We start from the raw sequence: 23,805 nt of genomic DNA, 5'->3' as shown, positions 1-23,805 counted from the left end.
TAACCTCTGAGCTCCCATAAGCACGAAGAAGGATACAGGGGGCTAAGCAGGGCCCTCATTGAGAGGAAAGAAAAATAATGCCTGAGAAACTAAAAAGAAAAATAATAATCCAACAGATAAACAGAAAGACTCCCTTACATCTCCCAGAAAAAAAGAAAGTCATGTTCTCTCAAAAATAGAGGCAATTCTCCATGGCTTGCTGCAACACCACGTCCCAGTGATAGCTAACCAGGAATGGCCTGCAGTGTGTTAGAAAAGACACTGCCAAGTAAACTATTATTTCTGTTCATGGATGGGACAGGGAAGGTTGTGATGCAAAGGTGGAACAGAATGACTGGGCTGGCTGCATTGGGCATAGAGGTACTTGCCCTGGTAAGTGGAGGAGAATGGAAAAAAGCGTTAAAACATTAGGAGGAAGGATGGAGAGAAGTTAGAAGTTAGACCTGAGAGAGAGGAGAAGCTGGGGCAGAGTGGGTCTGGAGAGATGGGAAGCCAAGGGTGAAGGAAAACTGGTCTGGAGCAGGAAGAAACAGTAAGGCTAGGACAGAGGAGCTGAGTGCTGAGGACTGAGCGGGCAGCCTGCGCGTACAGACCTGAGGAGGTGCCAGGTACATCCTGCCTGTGTGCGAAGGGCGCTCTCCTGGATACTGTCCCAAATAAAGCATTTCATGGGAGTGCCCCGACTCCATCCCAGTCATACGTAAGGGCCAGACATTGGGGTTAATCAATTAGCAGCACAACGTGGTACCAGGATTCATTCGCTTCATTCTTTCTGGCCTGTCTCTGAAGCTGGAATGTCCCAACTCACACACAGCCTGAGCTGTGCCCTTTACTTCTTTATTTTATTTTCACTTATGCTTCTCTTAAACCATCTCACGCCCTCCTCCTAATTCCCTTTCCCCTCTTTTTTGGACCTCATTTTTACATCAGTCTCCCTGGCGCTGCCAACCGACCATTCCAAATCCCCCTCTGCCCCGGGACAAAAGCTGCACAGATGTGGGAAGGGCTGGCACTGGGAAAACTAACAGCACTGTCATCCTGACCCAGCGGGAAGGCGGCTGTTTTACTCTGGGACAAGAGGCAGAGAAAGAAAAGGGGACCAAGGCGCAGAGAGAGAGAGGACAAAATAACCCAATAGAAATCCGGAAGGGAAATGCATGAGTGAGATTTCTATCAAGGAAAACAGCAGGGGGGGAAATAAAAACAAAAGATAGAAATGTGTGGAGAGGTGGAGGGAGGGAAAAAAAAGAGAGAGAAAGGGAGCGAGTGACTCGGGGGCTAAAGAATGGCAGGACTGGAGTGGGGAGAGAAGTTCGCATGAAAGGAGCTGAAAAGCATGACACACTGAGGGGAAGCCCAGCTGAGATCACTTTCTTTCCTTAACATCTCCAATAGACTGTCTGTGTAGAATTATTAACTTTTTTCCTTCTCTCCTTCTGCCCCCTTTCACTCCACCAAAGCCCCTCTCCATTTTCTCAGGAGGCAAAGCAGCCTGAGCTGGGGATGGGTGGAGGGAAGGAAGGAGATGCTCAAAAGCGGCTGCCCTTTAGCTGAGCTCACTACAACATAAAAGAGAGACTAAATGACCATATTTCAGAGGCATTTCCAAAATATACAGCACCACGCAGTCCAAAAGACCTCCAGGCCCACAGCACACCCTGCCCTCTCCAATGGATGTGGTTACAGATACCCACAGGAGACATATTAACCCCTGCCAGTCCCTTGTCCTGTCAGTCCTTCACAGAACTGGGGAAGAAGGGTACTCCGTTAAGCAGTAATGTCAGACATTATCAGCATTTCTGGGTATTTATCCGTCTAAACCCTCTCTGTCTAGTAACTTAATTGAGGTTGTTATCTGGGGGACAAAACTGGATTTGATTCCTTACCTTCAAAGAGGAAATATTTTAAAAATAATAGTAATCTGCAAAGTGAGAACTATTTCAAGCCTTCCCCCAACTCCACACTCCTCAGTTTTACCCGATATGAAGATTAACAGTGTCTGGATTTTACTGCTAGTGTCTTTTAGCTCAGAATTTCCACTGTACCATAGAGGGTAGTCAGGTTACAGAAGCATGCCTTCCATCGTAATTTTCTCTCAACAATGTTGACCTGAAATTTGGTAAACTTGCAAATTAAACTAAACTATTTTATCCTTTCTGCCTTCTAGGAAAACTGAGCTGTTTTCTGCTTAGGCCCCTCATAAATGTCCACTACCATAAAATATTCTGCAAATCTAGACATACTAGCATATGTCAGGCAAACTCACTCTCTTCTGATGGCTACTCAAACTTTGTCCTTGACATACATCTCTGTCATGGCAAAATTTGCTTTCCAAAAGCCTTCTTTGGAACTCCTAAATCTGGTCAGGATGCAAATCCAAACTCATTGGTAGCTTTTCACTGTTGACTTTGCAGTGCTAAGAGCAACGAAAGCATCGTCTTTTTTACCGGAGGATGCTGAATAACGGAGCAAGGACACTGAGGTTTGAAGTCACAGAAATGTTCAGGATGGGCTGCTCTACTGACTGAGTGTTCCATCAGAAGTTCCTACCACAAACTCCTAAGGCAACTATAAACATCTTTCCTTTCTTCTGTTTAAAATTAAAATACCCTAGATGAACCATAGAATTCTTGTTTGTCTTTTGAGCCTCTAGAGAAGAGGAGAAGACAAGGGGAAGGCAAACCTCGGAATGTCTTGTATACTGGTTATAAATTATAAATAGTTCCGAACTGCCAGATAAAGACTCCAAGCCAAGTTTGATTCCAAATACAAATGATGATTTAGGAAGTCCTTTTTCTAATGGAGCTTCTTAAGTCTTCCCTAATTCTGTTTGTGTTACGCAAGTAAACAGTTAACTCTTCTCTAATGTGTATGCATTAGGGTGTGAGACAGTCGCTGACTGCAGCAATAAACAGATGTGGTTCTGATACCTACTGAGTTTGGCCCTTAGTTTCAAGCTAAGTGTTCCTTAGCCCGGCTACAAGCAGATCTTAAAAGGTGACCCTCTTACTACAAGCAAAAGACCCCTGATTTAGGAAGGCAGCCTTGAACAACATATAGGTCTGTGTATCTGCCCTTCCTGCACAGGGGATAGAGAGAAAATGTTTTGCAGGAACAGCAGCCAACACAACTGTTCCTGAAGCAGTAAGCGGCTGTCATCCTGACACCTACTACCTTCGTGCTTCAGCTGCTATTCCAGGCTTGTGCTGGTCCACTCCTAAGGATCTGGCAATACTGCACAGCAGTCTTCTTGTGTGACTCTGTGCTGGTTTTGACTGGGATAGAGTTAATTTTTTCCATAGTAGCTAGTGTGGGGCTATGTTTTGGATTTGTGCTGAAAACAGTGTGGATAACACAGAGATGCTTTAGTTATTGCTGAGCAGTGCTTACACAGAGTCAAGGCCTTTTCTGCTTCTCACACCACCCCACCAGCGAGTAGGCTGGGGATGCACAACAAATTGGGAGGGGACACAGCTGGGACAGCTGACCCCAACTGACCAAAGGGCTATCCCATACCATATGACGTCATGCTCAGCATGTAAAGGTGGGGGAAGAAGGAGGAAGGAGGGGACGTTCGGAGTGATGGTGTTTGTCTTCCCAAGTAACCATTATGCATGATGGAGCCCTGCTTTCCTGGAGATGGCTGAGCATCTGCCTGCTGATGGGAAGTAGTGAATGAATTCCTTATTTTGCTTTGCTTGCACACACAGCTTTTGCTTTACCTATTAAGCTGTCTTTATCCCAGCCCATGAGTTTTCTCACTTTTACTCTTTTGATTCTCTCCCCCATCCCACTGTGAGGGGAGCGAGCAAGTGGCTGGGTGGTGCTTAGTTGCGAGCTGGGGTTAAACCACAACAGACTCATCTCTGCTTTTTCTAATTTAAGAAAGATTATTTTCCTCCCCTTAACATCTGATATCATTCTGATCAAGATCACAGAATAACCTCTCGCATTATTTTCCCCTGCCTGTTTGCAGAAAGCATAAAGCCATCTCCACAAAGGACAGTCACAGCACCACTACACCATTTTTTCTCCTTGATAATCACAGTGCTATGGGCAAGAGGGGATTCCCCACTCCTGTATTGCATTCGATTCACCCCACTAGTTTCCCACTAGGCAGTTAAAATTCCTGGTATGGTGGGGTTTGCCTTGTTTTGTTGTTGTTGTTGCTTTTTAAAGATATTCAGAAGATTGTCCTGTGTGATTAATAATAGGTTGTCTGTGCTGTATGCTGGAGGGTATTTTGCAGTGGAACTCTTATTAACTGTCTCCAGCCAGGTATGGGAAGCAGACAAACTACAGAGGAAGTATGGCTGGGCAGAGGTAATTGCTAGAACAGGAGTAAGACCCATTTTTATCAAGGGTGGATATCAGCAGAAATGAGAAGCTAGATACAGCGAAAGCCTCAGATATTAGTAGCATTGGATTGGGTCTTATACACTAATTCATTTTGAGAAGATGCCAGATGACAGAGAACGCAACAGAAAAACAAGGACATTATGATGATGATGATTCAGCAAGAGAGCTCGTTTGTGACTGAGAAGTGCCCAGGGTAGGAATGAGTTTGGTGGGAGAAGAGAGGAGGCTCCTATTAGAGCATTGTCCCATGCACTGTCTGATCCCCAGAGAATGTTAAACAAACAATGCATTTGCAGAAGCCCAGAGGACATATGTCTGGAAAGCTGCGAAAGCTTCCTGCCATCCTTGCGGATAAAGCAGGGAGAGAGGAACTGAGCTGACATTTGCTCAACCTTCTGGTTTGTCTTTGTCTAACAGTCCGTAATCCTGCACATTTCTCTATTCACTTCAAAAATTCCCATGGATTCCCTGCTCACATCCTTACCAGATTAAACGATCTCGTTTTAAACCTTCACCAAAGGAATGGTAACTAGATCAGACTGTGAGTAAGTTAAGGTAAAAAAAAAAATCATGGAGAGGCAGCCATGACAGTGAATTGGCACAGGTCATGTGCACTGTGAGAAGAGAGCGGGGCAGTAAGAAAATTAAGTGAAATTATGTCTGTCTACAGAATTCAGAGGCAAGTATATTCAATGTGACTAATGAGATAATCCAGAGAAGTTAAATAGCACTGGTAAGACTTGTTACAACTGGGGAGAAAACTAGCCAATATTTGGATATAAGGCCACCTACACTTAGCTACCCATTTGTAGGTATCTATACATAAGAGTAAAGTAGCCATTCAGACCCCCTCAGTCAGGTATCTGGGGCACAGTTAGTTGCCCACACACAGATATTTTGTGCCATTCAATATGCCTACGGGCAGGTCTTGGCATGCATTTGGAACTATGCTTGCTTGGGCTCCAGCTGCCAGTCCAGTACGGGTCTCCTACTGGCCTTGTATGTTATCTTGTAGATCCATGAAGATGTCCTGGGTATCCAAAGGCAAATGACATTAGATAGTTATGTTTAGCTAAATGAATGAAGCTCACGGGTAACTGTCAGCTGAATCGCTTGCTGGGCTGCAATGACTACTTTGACTAGGGTCTCCCTTGAGCTAGTCATGCTAGAAGCCCACTGCTATTAAAGATGCCCTCCTCACTTCCATCTGCCACTAGGTCTCCTCTATACCTCTGTCATACAGGAGCGAGTGTATTGAGTCATGGATCTCTGTTGACAGTACAGGAACTTAGACCCATAGATTACATGACACCTATATGTAAACACCTAAACTTAGGAGTCAAGCTCGAGCTAAATCCCACCCCAATTAACACAAATGTTAACAGATGGATTATTGCCTCTTCCTTTCCTATGACTTGTGCTTTTTAATTCTCTCTGTAAAATTTCTGCAGTAACTTTCAAGCATTAGCTAACAGTTATTCCACTTGCCAGAGGCAGTCTCTATGTTTAGTGCTAATACTGCTGCTGAAATATAGCTGATTTTGACATCCAGAAGTCAAAATAGCCATTGATATTTTGAAGAGAGATCAGAGAAGAGTTACAAGAATGTTTAAAGGACTAGAAAACATTTCCTACAGTGCAGGAGGCTTATCACTGGGACTTCAGCTCTGCATGCAGAGTAGTGACAGTATTACTGTACCACTCTCCAGCAAGCAGTGAACAGGGTTACGGTAGTTCAAAAGGCAGAAACTCCTAAATGTGACTGCCTCAAATGTATGTACGCACACAAATTGCTGCATAGCCTGTGTAAGCATGCCTGCAATCCTGTTACTGACAAAGATAAAGAGTTGAAAGGAAAAAAGGGGAATGGCATGATCACAGCCTATAAATACAAATATAAAATGGACACCATAAATTTTTGTTATCGTGTGGTCTTGAATCTAACAGAGACATAATACTGGAAGGTTGGAAGAGAAGCTAGGCAAATCCAGTCTAGAAATAAATGCAAGGACTCCTAAACAGCCTGTTATTAAATACTGAAATAATACCAATGGTTGGATGGGCTCTCCATCGCTGTAAATGTTTTAATGAAGATTAGATGCTTTCTACAACATATGCTCTAATTGAAAAACAAATTAGTTCAGAGGATTCCTGTGCCAGAGGTTCTAACTAGAGCATCACACTGCTTCTTCACAGCTCCCCAACTGATGCAACTGTGAAAACACCCATCCTCCTCAAAAGCCATCTTTATTTTTGTTTCTACACTTTCCCTTTACCTGGAGCCATCACTGCCATTGCCACCACATTCCTAGCCTCCTGCTCACACATGCTGCAGGTGGCCACAGATGAGTGAGGGCACTTCCAGCCACATGGTGTGGTTTTACCTGACTGACAGTTGGCTGACAGCTCTCTGGGGCTTTGCCCACTGTAACTCACCATGCTCCAGGATGTATTTCACAATCTCGCCATGCCCAGTCTTGGCAGCATGGTGCAACAAGGAGCAGTGATCAGGTCCTTGGATTAACAAATTGGCCCCTTTTTTACAGCATTCTATGAACTGGAAAAAAAAAACCAACAAAAACACACACAAGGATAAGATGGGAGGGGCAGAAAACCAAATATGCAGGCAAATTATTTGCTAATTTTCATAGGAGGCCAGTACAAAAATAGAATAAAATGAAATAAAATATTACTTTAAAGCCAGCTTTTAGGTCCCAATGAAAAAAATATCTGAAACCAGAAGTATTGACAATTATATGGGTTAAGAAGAGCAGTTTGTATTTCCTAAACAATAAGACATTGCTAGTCTACCAGCAATGACTTATTGCTTGCTAGCAATGCTTGCAAACCACTTCTGGTGAAACTGGTGGGATATTTTAAAATATATGTATTTGATAGAAAATTCTGGCTTCTCTACTGAAAATTCCAATTTTTCCTCAGCACAGGAGACAAACACTTTCTGACTAAACCAGTAAACCCCAACTCGAAAATCTGCAGGGAGGTGGGGTTCAGCTGTCCCAGATCTCCCTTCTCATTCTCTGCCCCCTACCCGGGGCTGGCGGAGGGGGAAGCACTATGTGGGGTAAGAACGGGCAGGAAACCCCAACCAGCCAGGTCTCAGAAATGCTGCAAACCTTGGCAGGTTTTGCAGTGCAGATCACTGCAGAAAAGAGGGAGAGGATTGCGACAGTGGGGCATCGTTTATGATGCAGTACATCTGAAGAAGGGCAAGAAGTTTCCCTGTCAAAGCAAACTCAGGCAAAAAGTTTTCAAGAAGCGGAAAGGGGACAATATTTTTATGACTGCTGGTTGAAGGGCTGCTCCCTAGATGCTGCAGCCGCAAGCGCGGGGCAGAGGGATAGAAGGGGCACCTGCAGGCGAAGAGTTGGCCTAACAGTACTGTCAATTTTACAAATGGCTCCAAGCTGGCTTCTCGCAGATAAAATTGCAATCATTAATCACAGTCCTCATCCAAATTCGAGGGCATGTTTTCAAACCCTGACTTGGCTACTGAAAAACACAGCCTGAATAACTGTCAGACATGGAACTTCAGACTTTGGGCACAAAACATTTTTGCATGGGTGCCTTTTCCTCCCAATAATTAACAATACCGAGACACTACATGTTTTGAGACATCCATCAGACGATAAAATAACAAGCTGAGGTTTGTTCTACCTGGTCTGGTGGTTGCCTAGGTAGAAGTTAAGAAGTCTCTAGCAACTCTAGGGGCTTGGCCACCAACCTCACCGCTGTAAAATATCCTTTACTGTGTAAAGCTGTGTCAGAACTACTTTGCTGTTCAGCGTTGCATTTGCCAGTATAGTAATTTCCCTGTTCGTAACTGACACATTGCTCTGTGCAGTGTGCTATGAATCCTGGGCTGAAAGGTGCTGTCTAACACCAGATCCTATTCACTTGAATTTCACATCTCACCTGACTGATGTGTTCCCCTAATATTCAGGGTTTCCTGGAAAGGCTGTAAAATGGCACTTGCCAGCAGTCCCTACAGCAGTCTGTTTATGTTTTGAGCAGAGGTGTGATAAAATTTACAGTATATCAGACGTGCAAAAAACTGTGAAAAAGTGGACACTCAGTGCTCTGTACTTACCTGCAACAGATCACCAGCTATAACTGCCTGTAAAAGTGCTGCAAAGGACAAACAGAAAACTAATGTTAGGCAGAAAGCATTATGCATATAGCCTCACAGCTGAGAACATGAGAACATAGCTCACAGTATGTGCAAGACCAATACCTCAATCCACTTGTGTTCCTACATACTATCAAAACCAATGCAAACCCTGCACTGGCAGGCAGATGGAAGACTGCCCATGTTGCACGAAAGCTGTAGGGACATCAAGCCAGCGTTTCCAATGCTTCCCTGGAACTGCATGCTTCTATCTGAATTTTTGCCTTGAGACACCTCAGGGACCTTTCAACAGTGTCCACAGGGTGGGCCCAAGTCACTGGGCACCTGAGCTGTCACTGAAGATGTCAGTGTCAAACACAGAGAACCTGAAAGCATCCTCAGACCTCTCAGACTTTATTCATACTGATAGAGGAGTGGTCAGTCAGCGTCAAAAACATCGAGAGTCTCAAGTTGCAGATGATTAGGTGGCAAAATAGAAATTCCTTAATAATTATTTGTATTGCAAAAACATTTTGACATGCCAGTGGGCAGCAAGTCCCCTGGGTTTGGCAGGCAGCATCAAACACAGAACAGGAGCCAGTCCCCACCTTTTTAGCCTTTGTAATTTAAACAGACACAGAAGGAAAAAGAGACAAAGAGAGGCAAAGTGAACAAAGGCTCACAGCAAGGCAGGACAGAGCTGTGCACAGAGCCAGGAGCTGCTCACTACCCGCTACTGTCTGCCCCATGCCTGTTAAAAAGAAGGAAGGCAAAAGCCTGGGACTCTGTATTGCCGTATGTATAGGCTGCATTCAGCTAAAAACACCATGGTGGCAAGTAACCACAAACACGAGAAGCTGTGCCCAATCTACTGCTATGCAGCTATTTCCTCCTTTTTTCCTCCTTCTCCCTATCATGATATATATAGTAAAAAACAATTATGAATAATCTTTCTGAGAAAGCACTTACTTGGTTTGCATCTTAGAAAGCATTAAACATCTGCCTCAGTTCATACTTTTTCAAGAGTGCCTAAGCCCATTTCTATCTTCGAGTCTAGACAGTGCAATCAAATCAAGCATTTGCTCAAGTGCCATCCTTGCTAAAGATGCCAAAAGCTCATGTAGGGAGGAACAAGGCGAAAAAAAACCCATAGTACAGCCTTGCCTCTGAAAAATAACACACGGTAAACTGCACCGTGTGAATTCCACGAGGAGCTTGTTACGGCTTCAGAAATGGCAACACATCCAAGCTAAACACTGCAGAAGAGAAAGGGCGTGCAAAGACGACGCAACAGAAGTCCCTTTCTTTGAAAGCACCTGGGGTTGTGCGTGGCTTTCTGGTCTCAGCAATGCCTCACACCCTGGCCATGCAGCAGCGGGAAAAGCAAAAATCCAGTCCAGCTAAGTTCTGACTTGGGAAACCAGTAGCAGCAGTTCTTGTGACATGGGATTTAGGGCAGTTTTACAGTGACCATGAGTTAAACTAAGTCCTGCAAATCCCCCTGGCATCTGTGGGAGTGAGGACACACAGATTTGAAGAATGCAAAAAGACAAACACCAGCAGGTAAGAGCTAGAACTGGAAAAATACATGTACATCTTTTCTTCAGATTTCATTTTCAATGGTTTACATCCTTTTTTTTCCAATAGTTCTAATACTGGCACAGCCCAAACTAATAGCAGAGCAGAATTTAACCCTTATGTTATGAATTTTATCTTTTTCCTCCTTTTTCACTGATCTGGTCTCACTGCTACATTTATTCTGTGGGCTACTGCAGTCTAGACTTGTATAAATATTTTGCTCTCCTCACACACGTGAAAATCAAATGAACTGGTGACACCAGCTTTTCATTGACTTCTACATCCAGTATTTGAAGACATGGCTTCCCTGAAGTTACTTCCTAAGAGGCAGAGATACATTTTCTTATGCAAACCATGCTTAAGATTATAGTTCAGAAAAGCCAGGAGAGAGATCTAGAAAACTATGAAGTGAAAAGAAAAGCCTGGCAAGCCATGAGAAATCTTCTATGTTGAGTACCCGTAACCAGGGGTCGGTCTGGTGATAAGGCTATTAGGATAAAGCAGCTCTAGACCACAGTCAACATAATTAGACCTATCTTTTCCTCTCCTTCCTAAACCTCCAATCCAGCAAAGGATTTAGGCAGGTGCTTAGCTTTGAGCTAATCACATTCTTTCCACCAAGTCTACCTGCACACTTAATTTTAAGTGCTTTGCTAGAGTAGAACCTATTGCATAAATGAATACGTTACAGATCAACAAAACCAGCTGGCATAACAAGCAGATTAGACTACAGTAAAATAATTCAGTGCTGTAAGCCAGGATGCTGGAAGACTTAGAAGCTATTGAACTAGAAATGGAGAAAGGTTCTTTAGAATAGGGAACACATTTACATAAACATATGAATATTGCTTAGCACACTAACCCCATAAAGCCAAATGGGACTGCTGGGCATATTGAGGAGGAGGGTGAAGATGGCAAAAATCACCTGTTTGTTAAAGAGGTGGTAAAACAAGCAAGCAGATGGCATTGACAAGAGAGAGCAGACTGAGAAATTGGACAAAAATGCTGTTAACATGCAATGCCAGGCTAGCTTAAAATTAAAAACATTAAAGTGAGAATGGTTTTATTTCTTCTGAGCAACACTGCACCACTGGTGTAATATATAACATGAATTATGCAATTGTTTTATCATATCATAAAATACCTTCAGGTCTTAAAGATGCCTCAAAAATTACTTGATTTAACAAATATTTTAATCAAGTCATTTTTTTCTCAACTTCTCCTAAGACAAGCATTTGTCATGACTAATAAAAATGTTTTATTACCTTTTTCATTTATTTAGCAAGCAGATTTATTGCTGATGAAAGGTGACAACTTGACAAGACTGGAGACTGAAGTGCTCTGTCCGTATAACAAGGAAGCACTCAGTCTGCTGCAGTGGTAGGCTCCCCAGGATGCCTCCTCAGCAAAGCTCAACCCTCTCTACCAGCCCCTGCTCCATCCGTGCTCTGTCACTGACCTCCCTGCTTAAACTGCCAGTAAATGCATCAGTCGCTGCCCAGGGTGATGGATCTTGACAGAAACAATTACCTGCTAGGTTATGGACAGCCAGAAATGCAGATTATGTATGTAAGAGCTGCTAAAGACTAGCAACTTTTAGTTTCCACTGGGTGAATTTTGAGATGAGGTTCTAAGCACCCCTGTGGACCAACTTACAGAAGAAACTTCATTTAAAACAAACAAACAAAAAAACCCCAAACCAAACAGCCCCCCCCCACACTTGACTTATAAATTAAATATAGAACAGCTGCAAGTGGATAATGCAGTAACAGAAAAAAGCCACGTTAAAATGGCTGCTAATTGAATTCTGGTAATGCTGCAAGCTCATGCAGCTTGAGACATGGGAAAAACACCTACTAGTGCATCCACACATGCCAAAACCAATACTTTTCCTGTGACATGTGTCACTCGTTATTTTCTATATTAGTGACCACTGTTTCTATTGGAAACACCTATTTTTATTTCATATTCTAAAAATATATATTAATGTCACTGAGTTACAATAAACATTTTTGTTTCCCAGCCTAAAATTAACCTACTGAATCACAATTGCTTTCTGGTTCTGCATATGAAGTCAGCAGCATTAACACAGCACTGCAAAATCAGTCATTAAACACCGGGAAACAGATAACGAAGGAGTGAGGTATTTGTACTCAGTAATGTCAGAGGCTGCAAGATGCCTAGGAGGTCTCACAGAGCTGCCTGGATGGTCAGAAGAGAAAATAACCCTCCACAGAAAACAACCCGGCATCCCTGCAATAGTTCCCGTTGCGCATCTCCCTCTACAGACTACAGAAGTTCTAGGGAAAATGACCTCCAACTTGCAGTACCTAAATTAGGAGCCAAACGAAGACAGAGAGGGGATCCTTCAGAATGGCATGATACCAGGAGACATGTCTGATCACCTGCAATAAGGACAACCGAACTAGGGCAAAATGGGGGGGGGGGGGGGGCTCCTTTTAAGGGCTTCCAAGGTATGATACTCCTGGGACCAGGCAATGCTCATGCTCTCAGAAATTTTGGGAGCTCTTTGTATAACACACAGGTGCAGCATGAGAACGCCTCATAAACGTGAGGGCTAACAAAGAGACCCACAAGTGCACCACGTCAAAAGAAAACAGCAGGAGAGGGTCGGAAAACATTGACGCCATCTCACTCACTTCCAAAGCAAGGAAAATTCTCAGAAGCATCATGAGTAAGGAAAACCTCAACCAACAACAACCCTTTCCCATCTGCCCTGCAGGAAAATTCCCTCTTGATCCCAAAGCTGCTGATCAGCTTAACACCAAGGGCATAAGCAGGGCTCAGCACCAGGCTACCACCATACCAGAATTTTGCTGCTAAAACACTTTCAGAAAGAACATGGCGAAAAAAATTCTTATAAACCCTTATAGGTTTAGAAGGTTGTTTTTTTTTTTTAATGTAGGTTTGTGATCTCAGGATCACAAGGTTCTTTCTTTGAAGTAGGTTGACATGGAGGATATTTAGTAAGTTAGTTAAATAATCATTAGTGAGTCAGTGAAAGGAGTTGGCTTTCACTGGAAAGAATCCCAAAGAACAGTACAGTTCTCCAGTCTGCCACTACCAGTGGTACAGGAGTAACGTGTCTTTTTAAGTGAGCAAAAGTTATTCATAAACCATAAACATCTTCCAGATTTTACCGGTCAGATTGCACACCTGATCTGACCCTTTCCACACCATATTTGCACCCACTATTGCTATACAAACTAAGCCACAGAGAATGCTGATAAAAATGTGTGGCTATTTTGAAGCTTTCACCATCTCCAGGCAATTCTTTAGTGAGGGTCTAAGAACTGTCACTGGAGGGAGCAGAAATATTTAAAACTATGTTTTGAAGTATAAGTACCACACCAAGGAGTTGTCACATCTGTGATCAAAATGCAGCCAGTTTAAGATCTATGAATGGAATGAAGCATGAGAGCAAAGTATTATTTGCAATAATACATCTTACCATGGGTTAAAAAATACCAGGCTAACAATGAATCTGATCTGACAACGTTTAAGCACAAGGGAAATTATGGCAGAACTCAACTACCATAACTCCAACAGAATTAGGGCTCATAAAATCTTTAGCTCTTTCAAAAGACACAGTAAGACAGCTGATGATCTGAAATGATCAGGACCTTGTAGAAATCTCATTTATCAGACAGTGCCTGCGACTGTCCAGCCCTAAGACACAGCTAACGCACTGATTCAGCACTTGGAATTGATATGCAATCTGCATTTCAGTGCTGGATGTTTCTTACTGGTTAGTGGCAGCTAATAAAAAATATGGGACATTAGAGCTTTGGTGTGGGGCCCCCAGAATTTGAGCCTCAGTGTCCACCACCATCTCCTGCTAGATTTGCTCAGGGGAACTCTTAAGGAACACCTCATGAAATACTGCCTCACTCAAACCTTGCTGAGCTGCTAATGAAGAAGAAACTGCAGCAGAAGGTGACATCACGAAATTTCTTGAGAGTTATTAAATTTAACTTGGCCTATCATTAGCTTCCAGAATATTTCCAGCTCTTTATTGCTGTTGTGGACTTTGTGAAATTCATAGAGTCAGACATTTAAAGTAATTACTGTTTTACACGTTGAGAAGTTAAAAGCTGACCCTGACTAGAAGAGGGCTTTTACACAGCTGGAGTCTTCTGAGCTCTTAAGGATCAGCATTACAGAAATGATAAGAAAAAAACCCCTCGTTCTTAATTTCCCACTAGTTTTATAAAAATCAATAATAACTTCTATTTCAATCACTCAAAAAGCTACACTGTCAAGTGAGTGTGAAGTCCATATAGATTATCATTCAGAAATACATGCTTTTCTCTGTAAACAACAATTTGCTTGTAATAGCTTTGTACAATCTAGTAAAGATCAAATGTAATATGAAAAACTGACAGTAAAATAACTTACTCAGAAATATACAGAACTGACTTTTTTCTACTCTAGCCATGATCTTCAACCTTGGCCTGCAGATGAAAGGGGTGGAGGGCACCACGGGGAATTGGTTTGTGGACTAATTCCCCCCCGAGATGACTATGAAAAACAAGCATCTAAGAAACAGAGCAGCGCATACACTCAACATTTCTGAAGGGTCTGCCAGTCCCATAGAAAAGTTTTAGGGATCCATGGTGAAGAAAGGTTGCAAACCTCTGCATTTGAGCTTTTACAAATGCTTTACCTCTTCCCAATATTTAACTTGCTGTTAAAGTTACAGGGAAAAAAAAAAACTTTAAAATATGTATGCCAAACTGTCTACAAAACTGAGAAATTAAATTACAAAATTAATAACACTTTGTTAGAATGACTGTGAGCTTGCAGGTCTTTGATCTACAGACAATCTCTAGTCTCACCAAAGCTTATGGTGATTAAACGTTTTGCTTTGAAGCTAAGCTGAGTGGAAGGAGCAATTAAATGTTTCTTCATGTTTTTTATGCACCTGCAAGTACTGGAAGCAACTACCAAAGACCATGAAAAAAAGTAAACGGAAGTTAAGCCTTGTGGGTTGAGGGATCTCCTGGATGCTGGCAAAAACCCCAGAAACAAATGGTTAAATCTTTGTGTGGGTGTAAGAGAGGCAAAAGGCTAGCAAAAATAAAAGCAGCAAAAGCAAAACATCCGCTATGAAGACTTTCTTGAACTTCTTCTGCACAAGAAAATCACATCTTCTGTGTTCACTGAAAAAGGACTTTACATCAAACAGTTGTCTGACTCTTACAACCAAATTTTCCTCCCAATAGAATGGGGCAAAGGTCCCTGAATATAGGCTAACTAGCTGGGACAAAAAAGCTGCACCAAGCCCCTATAAGGGACATGCACACCCTTTGGAACCTGTTATTACAACAACGTACTACTTGGGCCATGATAAGGACACAAACATTTGGTCCTATCATAGCCATCAGGATTGAATTTTTCCTTATAGCTGTGCACAGGAAAAGCTGTGTTCAGGCAAAAAAATGTCCGTTTTCATGAGAATACCCTGTAAAAACAGCCCATGTACTGCTGGGGAATCTGTCTGAACGTAAAGCTTAGTAGTGCTGTTTGATAGTAAGACTCTTGGATACGTCTGTCAGGTGTTAACCTCCATCTTGTTGTCTTTTTATGTTGTTTTTTACCTCGACATTAAACTAAAGCTGACGTATAGTAAAAGAAAAAAATTCTTGCACCAAACAGAAGAGTATTTTTGTACAATTTTTAAACTTTGGTGCTGAGCAATCAAAATGGAACATCTTCAGCAAAAAGATGGCTAACAGACTGGGAGAACAAGTTTCACATTTCAATGTTCAAGAAAGAGGCTGCATTATAACTAAAAACAAGGGACATTTTGATGGGGAACTTGATTGCCTGTAAGCCTGAAGAGATATCAACTTATAAACAACAATTACAGCTTAAAAAGAAAAATAGTCTTTCACTAGCCATTTTAGAAACTCTAGCCCTATGTGTCAGCAACATCTCTTTCTAATCTAATGTCAGCCAAGAGAAGAAAGATGCTGGCAGTCTACATCTGAAGGAGCTGTCTAGCATAGGAGTGGGGAAAGGTTCCTGGACTTGCTAGAGAAGTTCTGCCTCAGTCCAAAGGCTGTATACAAACCATGATGCAAATACAACAGCAAAAATACATGCAGTTTAGAGGCTTTCTGCCTAGAGCATAGTATCTCTTGTGCTGGCTAAAGCAAAGAGTCATTGATTCTTAAAATCTTTCCAAAATGTATTTGTTTGCTGCCACTACCCACTATCCTAAAGAAACAGGTGGTAAACAAGATTTCCCCACAGGATTTCAGCTTTGGGAAAAGCTTAGGCTTCTTAGGGAATCTGAGAGCAACGGCACCAGCCTAGGTAGCTCACAACAGCAGTGCTGTGAGGCACTACTTCCATGGAAGAAAACCAAATAAAGAGCCTGAGAGCTCAAAATGCTCCCAAGAGACCAATAAAACCAACAGTGCGGCAACCTGCTGCAACCAAAAGCTCAAAAGCACGTCAGCTGAACAGCAGCCAGACACAGTCAGTCTGATGACTATTCAGCAAGGGGAATATTATGGAGGCCTTCACACAGCATCTCGAGCTAATCCATCTGTACAGGAAAACATGTGCATAAGCACACATTCTCCTGTGGTTTGAGAGACACTTTTGAAGCGTGCTGGCCCTCTGAATAAGTCATACCACAATAACATCTATTTCTAGGATTGCACAAAGAGGTAGAAAACCCATCTAAATATTTGTGGGTTGTCCTTTAGTTACAAAAGCACCGCATCCTGTGCGGATTCAAAGGAGAGAACTGACACAGTTTTGACTGCATCTGTTTGCCTAACTTGGGAATAAGACAAAAATTTTAACGTGCAAAAAATAATCTGTTACTCAGATGGTTATAAATATGCATTACAAACCCTTTCATTTTAAGAATTTTATATTCAAACAACACACAGCATCAAACCACTGTTTAGAGAGGGGAAAAAAAAAAAAAAAGTAAAAATAACCATACAGGCTTGCTGGAGGGAAAGAAAGGCTAAATTCTCACTTACACAGAAGTCCCTTCATACAACTCTGGAAGGATAAAGAGGCTTTCAAGGAGATGTAAATTACACTCAAGCTGCCTTTAAGGCCCCATTTGCACTGTCAGACTAGTTTAAAGGTACTTTGATGCCAATTAGAGTCCACCCTGAATTGTTTTTGTGGCACTGGTGCTGAGCTGAGACTGAAGTTGATAGTTAGGAGTGGAAGTATTCAGACCCTAATGCTGAACTTTTCCTGCAAGACCGTTTAGCTCAGATTTACAAAAGGATGGGATGTCCAGAAAGAAAAAGGACTTTCTTTTTAAGTGGTCCAAAAACCAAGAACAGTTGCAGATAAACTAAAGTACCATCTGGCAAACATCATCACTTTTTTCCTTTCCTTTTCCCTTCCACCATTTTTATTTTTAAGCCAAGACAGGAACAATTAATGTCATTTTCAGGAGTGATGTGGTGGAGGAAAATGTCTCTGATCAAGCAAGAACACAAGGCAGGGAAGACTTTGGCTGACTAATGCAGCCACTTTATCAATAGAGTGGCATTACTTTGGCAGGAAGAGAATTCTAGGTAAAATAAAACGATTTATTTTTTATTTAAAAATAAAAAGGGCAGCAAAAAAAGGAACATTGTGGGCTGCACTGTTCCTTCCCCTTCCCTGATTTGGTGGACCATTGCTATCACAGGCACTCCTACCCCAGTCCCTTCAGTCTTTTGCCACTGCAAGGCTGGCTGCAGTGACTTTGCCTGGCAATATCTAAGTAATTCTTCTTCAACAAGCTAGGGCTTCACAGTAGGAGTAAATACTCTGAAAGTCAGTTCAAGCATTTATTTGCTGGCCAGAGTCTTTGGTGGGTGGAGCAAATTGTTTTCTTGTTTTAGTTTAACAAGTTGCCACTCTTATCTGACCGTGAGCAGCCTCCATCAGAAACAAAAACCAGGACCAAAGTAGGTTGCAAGGTTACCCAGGGCTTCTGCTTGAAAAGAGGTGCCCTGATTCAGACAACACATTCCTTACTCCTGCTTCCTCCTGAGGGGAGAGGGATAATGGTAGGGGCCCTCTGGAAAGAAACGTTTCCCATTTTTCCTCTGCTATTCATTCAGATGCCCACATCTGCCAGACCTCTTCCTCCCAGCTGCCTACTGACCCCTCAGCCTGCTTAGATGTGATGAGAGGTGGGGTGTAGGCACCTTTTAAAGGTTTTGGGCAGAGAGGACCTCCCTCAGCCCTAGAGAAGTGCTTTGACAGAATGCTTTCTCTACCTACGGGTACCACGGCTCTGTATCATTACCAGCCTCTGCTGAGCTGAGTAGTAAATGGAAAAACTCAGAGCAGATCCCCAAGCAACTGTTGGCTCAGCTGGCCACAGACATACTTTCAAAACACTATCCAGGAGGGTTTTCTTCCCAAAGTGGCTAATTAATCAAAATAAATACCTGCAGTCAGGAGCCCCCCCACTGTACTGTCTTTGATTTGTTCAGAGAAAGCATTCCAAGACATCTCAATTTGTTGCTAGGTAAACGGCTGCAGCATCACCCTGAAGAACATAGCTTCTCAGCTGGAGCTGCATGAAACCATCACTCTGTCTTTTGAAGGAATCTGGTGTACAAAACAGAGGTGCCTTTTTTTTTTTTTTTTTTTTTAATTCTACCATCACTGAGATGTTTGGGTTTATCTGTAGTTCCGTGCTTGTCCTTTTATTCAGGATGGCAGGATGCTTAAAAAGCTCTTGAGGAGAACGTCCCTTTGCAGACTATGACTAGCAAGACTAGTGGGCAGTGACTCCAGAAAGAAGAAAGGAGGCTGAGAGAGTGAAGTCCGTGTTCCCACAGGCCGGCAGGGACAACAGGAAATCCCATGTATTGGAGGTCCCAGGAAGCGTTCTCAGCTCTTGTGCTCTTTTCTGGGGCTCCTACAGCCATCTTCCTTCCTGCATGCGTTCAGACCTCTTCTCTTTAATGGAGCAGACAGCACTGGAGCAAATACCATAATGCACAGCATGTTGTGCCTCCAAGGCAGGAGCAGATACTGCATAGCAAAGCATTTTGCTGTACGGGATGGAGCTGCCACTTCCTCCCATGCACACACTTGATCACTCCCTTCCTTATAATTCATACAGCAGCTGTCTCCATCCAGAGGGATATCTAGAGACAGAATTACACCTCCTGCCCCAAGCCTCCAATTTGAACCTGGGCCAAGCAATCCCTGTGGAGAACTCTTCTAATAGAGGCTAATTTGAAGGTCACCATTTAAACCCACTTCACTTCTAATGCACTCCTGGCTCTGCACAAACCCCTCCTAAGGACAGGGTATCCAGACTGGATGACTCTAAGTGTAATCATGGAACAACCATCTGCCAGAATCTGAAAGATCTTTGAGTGCCACCATTCATGGTTCTAAGCAGAAATATCATCCTTCATCTTCACCCTTTGTGTCACACTATGACGCTGTAATAAAAAACTGTCTCCAAAATTTCCCTTTTGAATATATTTGCTTCTTGTCTTAATTTCCCAGTTGTCCCCTATTCCCTCATGAATTTGGAATCTATTGCAGGAAAAAAAGAAAACGAACAACAACCGAGTTTAATCACAGCAAAGCTTGCTAGAAGTTATGCTGATGCAGCAAAAAAGCACGTTGGCTAGAAGCAAACAAGGCAAAAAACCCAGTTTCATAGGTTTATAGAGAAACAAGAAGAGCAAGAGACCAGGGACATAAATATTTGGAACCTCCTGTCTCCAGATCAGAATGCAACTCAGATGCATAAGTACTAAGCACTGCTAGGGTTGACTGCTACTTGAGATGCATTAGTACAGCCACTTAAAACTTTGAGTAGTTCCGTCGAAAGCAAGGTTCCTCTATTTGAAGTTAGGCAAACAAGTATTGAGATGCATCAGCTCCCAGTTGCCATTAGGTAACTAACATGCCAATGTCCACACACCACTCAGGAGTTTGCTGTTTTGTTTTGTTTGTTTGTTTGTTTTTTTCAGAAGACTGAAATGGAAATGGAACTCATTGTACTCCTTTTAAGAGCATTTCCCTCAGTTGCTCAGGCGATGATGAGGAACAGCCAACTCAGTTACACAGGGTAACCAAAGAATGGTAAAAATAAGCCAGATGAAGCTAGACCAAAGGTAATGTAAAATATAAGAATATTATTCAATGCATTAGCATTGGAAAATTTGCCAACAGATTTCTGCAGGCCAGCTGTGAAGAAGAGTGGGCAGGGCATCATCTAGTATACATACAGTGTACAGTGCAGTACTGAAAGGTGCTGGATGAAGAACAGTTTGGTAAACCTCAACCATTCACCCAGCAGTAATCATGGAATGAGTGTGCACTGGCCAGGCAATGCATTAGAAGTCTGCATTCCCATCACAGTACCATACCTGATCTAGAAACAATGGATATGGTTTCTTTCAATAACCTCCAACAGCTTCAGGCTTCCTGAGCATAAGACCGGGATTTTTATAGAGGGAAAATACAGCAGGTGGTACCATTCACTAACAGGGGAGCTGCCTGTCCCCTCCCTCATGACATCCACCAGGTGTTCTGTGGCCCTGCCACTTTCCCATTGTTGACTCTCAGCTAGTCCCAACACCCAAAGGAAGACCGTTGTCCTCCAAGGCTGCAGGGCACGTAACTGCACCAGGGCCCACCTGACTGAACAGGCAGCCCTCCCATTTCATTCTTTGCAGCCATCACCCTAATTCCCTGCCTAAACTACTATGCTTTGGTATTTACTTAGCTTGTTCCATTTTGTCAGTCAGTTAGGGAATTTGGGGGTTAGGGATTTTGTCTGCTCTTTTTGTGGTTTGTTTTGTTTTGTTTTGTTTTTAATGGATTTCACTCTTTAGTTATGCATTTCCTAACTACCTGTACCAAGAACAAAGACATAAACCTTCTAAAATTCTTAAGAGATTTGGTTTTTTTCTTCTGAAGTTTCGGATTTTCTAGCAGTGCTGTTTCCCTTTCTGTGCCAATTAAAATGGCTGTGTTTTGTAACTGATAAAGGTGCCTTTAACACGTGTCCACAACAAGGAGCATTGTGTGCTGTTACAGTTGTTCAGTAGATGCCCAGTCCCAGACAGATGGTGCTTTATCCTCGCCCTCTTCAAGACAGCATAATGCATTGTCCTGTCAGGGATTAATGGAAGTGCCACTCACATTAGATGCTAATTGTGGTAGCAACTCTGTTGCTACACTAGAGATGCTACAGCTACTGCTTGCAACTAATGCTTGAAGCAGACAGTCCACACTGAGGAGAAGCAGGACACTCAGAAACCAAAGTGAGGAGTACAATGCAAGAACCTATGCAGAATGCAACCTCTTGGTCAAGGGGAAAGAGGCGTTTGAAAAGGGAGACAGAAAATCAGCACTAGAAAGGTGCCCCATAATAGGGAAGAGCAGCTGAAATACAGGAAATAGTGTGATGCCAGTGAGGGTAGGTTACTCTACAGTTGGATCTTGCCCCATTGTGCACCCCAAAGCATTATTACCTTATAAAACTACATATGAATGTTTAGCATCTTCAATAGGCACACAGTTGAATACTGATTATTAGTGAAAATAAGAGTCTCAAAACTGACTCCTGGATACCTACTCCAAGAAAAATATACCAGAAGAGGTCTGCATAAACACCATAAAAAGACAATTCAGAGATAAGTTTTCAGCTCTGTCCTGGACCCTCCCGTTTTTGTTTAGATAAGAGATTTCAGATCCAAGACTAATTTTAGATGCTTCCACACATGCATAAAGTGGGCTCTAAACAGCTTGTGCTACAGCACTTCTGTCACATTTTCCTTCTAGTACTGTGGTCGTTTACCATGGTTTGTATGTGGCATAGTGGGAGAGAGGAAATCCAAGTATTGGACCTCTCTTTCTGAAAAGTCACTGGGGCATGTGAAATCTTTTGTGTTTGAAAGAAGCTCCTACATACTTACATGGATGACAACTCTAGTCAGATACTCCACACAAAACTTCTACTAACTAGCACTATCACATCACTAATTGGTCAAGGGAACACAGGCCTTTCACTCTGCATTTCAGAGGAGGTTTCTTAGGCGAGAAAGGGAAGAAAGGGGAGGAAGAGGCTATTAAGAAATGTTTATCAAACCTGAAAAGCCAGACCCTGGAAGCAGATGGTAGATGGCAAACAGGAAGATTTTTTGAAAAACTAGAACAGTATAAAAACAGTGGAAAGAAGGAAAGCATTATGACAGCAGGAAATACTGAAGTTTAAAGATATACAAGGAAATACATTTACACTGTCTGTTGCTCCATTAATAGGTAAAAACGGAGCAATAGAATAAATGCAAGGGAAATGAAAAAGCAAGAGCAGTCTATCACTAACAAGCTTATGCACCGACAAGCAGCTTGAGTCCAGGTCTTGAAACAGTATATTAGACCATAATGTTTTCAAATTTCTTCTGAGGGTTGGAGAAATGGGGTATACTGTTAACTTCTCACAAGTCTCCAGTACTTTATATTAAGAAGCTGTGGTCGTGGTAAAAAGCAGATGAACTATTAAACAAGAAAACTGCCTCTGGTTCACAACGTCAATGAGCTGTAAATCACAGGAAGTTGATAAGGTACGCCAGGAAATTCAAACTGTATACTTCTGCCATTCTCATGCTCTTACTTGTCAGGGGGTCTACTGCTATTGGACACTAGGAATGGACTAGACGGCCTAGATATATCTTTGGTCTGACATGTTTGTCCGTTTTTATGACTTACTTTATAACTTTCTTTACTAAGAAATGACAGGTCAAGGAGATGGAAGAGAATTTATTAATGACAATGTCTGACAGCCACTATACTGGACTAAAAAGATCTTGGCTGGAGCCAAGGACAATGTAGGTTGATACCTAACTCGTCACTCCACACTCCAAGTGTGCATACTTCAGTGACATACTTCCAGGCTCAGACCTCCTTGCACCTCTATTTGCAATAGTCCTTACTATTCCCCATCTGGACTTTTCTTGAATAATACTTACTGCATTGTCCAGAAATTTTGCTGATTGTGTAACTGCATACAAATTGAATGCCAGAAGAAAATAGGTATTTTTTTCTTTTGTGGTCCAAAATAATATTCCAGATTCAGAGCTACATGATGAACTTTCCCCTCTCAGTTACAATCTCCCGCCTTCTTTTTTGTCCATTCTTTGTGCAACTCTGCCTGTGCAATTACCACCACACTTGCAATACGTCTCTGGATTTCAGTACCAATGCAACCATACTCTAATGTACTCTATAGGGATATTTATACCACATAACTCTAAGCATCAAAGTTGGTCATAGTTATTAACCAGCTAGTTACTGCAAACTCCCTCTTTAGCCCATAGGAAAAGATCCAGATCCTTCAGCCTCCTTCAGAGCAAGTATATTACCATAACCTGCAACCCTTGCTACTCAAGCCATGAGATTTTTATATGTAGAAGCTCCTAGCGGCACTGAATCGCACACCATGCTACCAGACTGATTTCAGTGTTAACCCAAGATGCGTTCAAGCCTTTAAACACAATCCCTTTTCCTCTGCTACAAAGGTACTCTCCTATAAGAGTCATAAGAGATCAGCTCATCTTCACAAAAACCATATATCGTCCTTTAAGCCCATACATAATTTTTCATAGGTGAAGCTCTATACAGTTGTTTGAGTAAATTGCAAACACTTGCAATAGTTCAGTTTGCTTGAGCAGGATTCATTTTACAAATAATTCAACATTGACTTAACT

The 23,805-nt window shown here is 42.3% G+C and overlaps 1 protein-coding gene across 6 annotated transcripts in view; it reads right to left on the bottom strand.

The window, feature by feature from the left end:
• DGKI (diacylglycerol kinase iota) overlaps positions 1-23,805 on the bottom strand; it is a 227,515-nt gene that overhangs the window by 16,003 nt on the left and 187,707 nt on the right. For 5 of the 6 annotated variants that reach the window (XM_087765034.1, XM_087765035.1, XM_087765036.1 and 2 more), the window contains 2 exons: positions 8,468-8,505; positions 6,796-6,916 (listed from right to left, as the gene is read on the bottom strand). The exons of the other annotated variant lie outside the window; for it this stretch is intronic. In XM_087765034.1, coding sequence (XP_087621160.1) covers positions 6,796-6,916; positions 8,468-8,505 — 159 coding nt within the window. The remainder of the gene's footprint in view (positions 1-6,795; positions 6,917-8,467; positions 8,506-23,805) is intronic. 6 annotated transcript variants of the gene reach the window in all.

This window comes from Nipponia nippon, unplaced genomic scaffold (genome assembly GCF_047370975.1).
Source record: "Nipponia nippon isolate SJK-2023a ecotype South Korea unplaced genomic scaffold, ASM4737097v1 scaffold_3, whole genome shotgun sequence".
NCBI classification, from domain to species: Eukaryota; Metazoa; Chordata; class Aves; order Pelecaniformes; family Threskiornithidae; genus Nipponia; species Nipponia nippon.
This window is presented reverse-complemented; position numbering and strand designations above follow the sequence as displayed.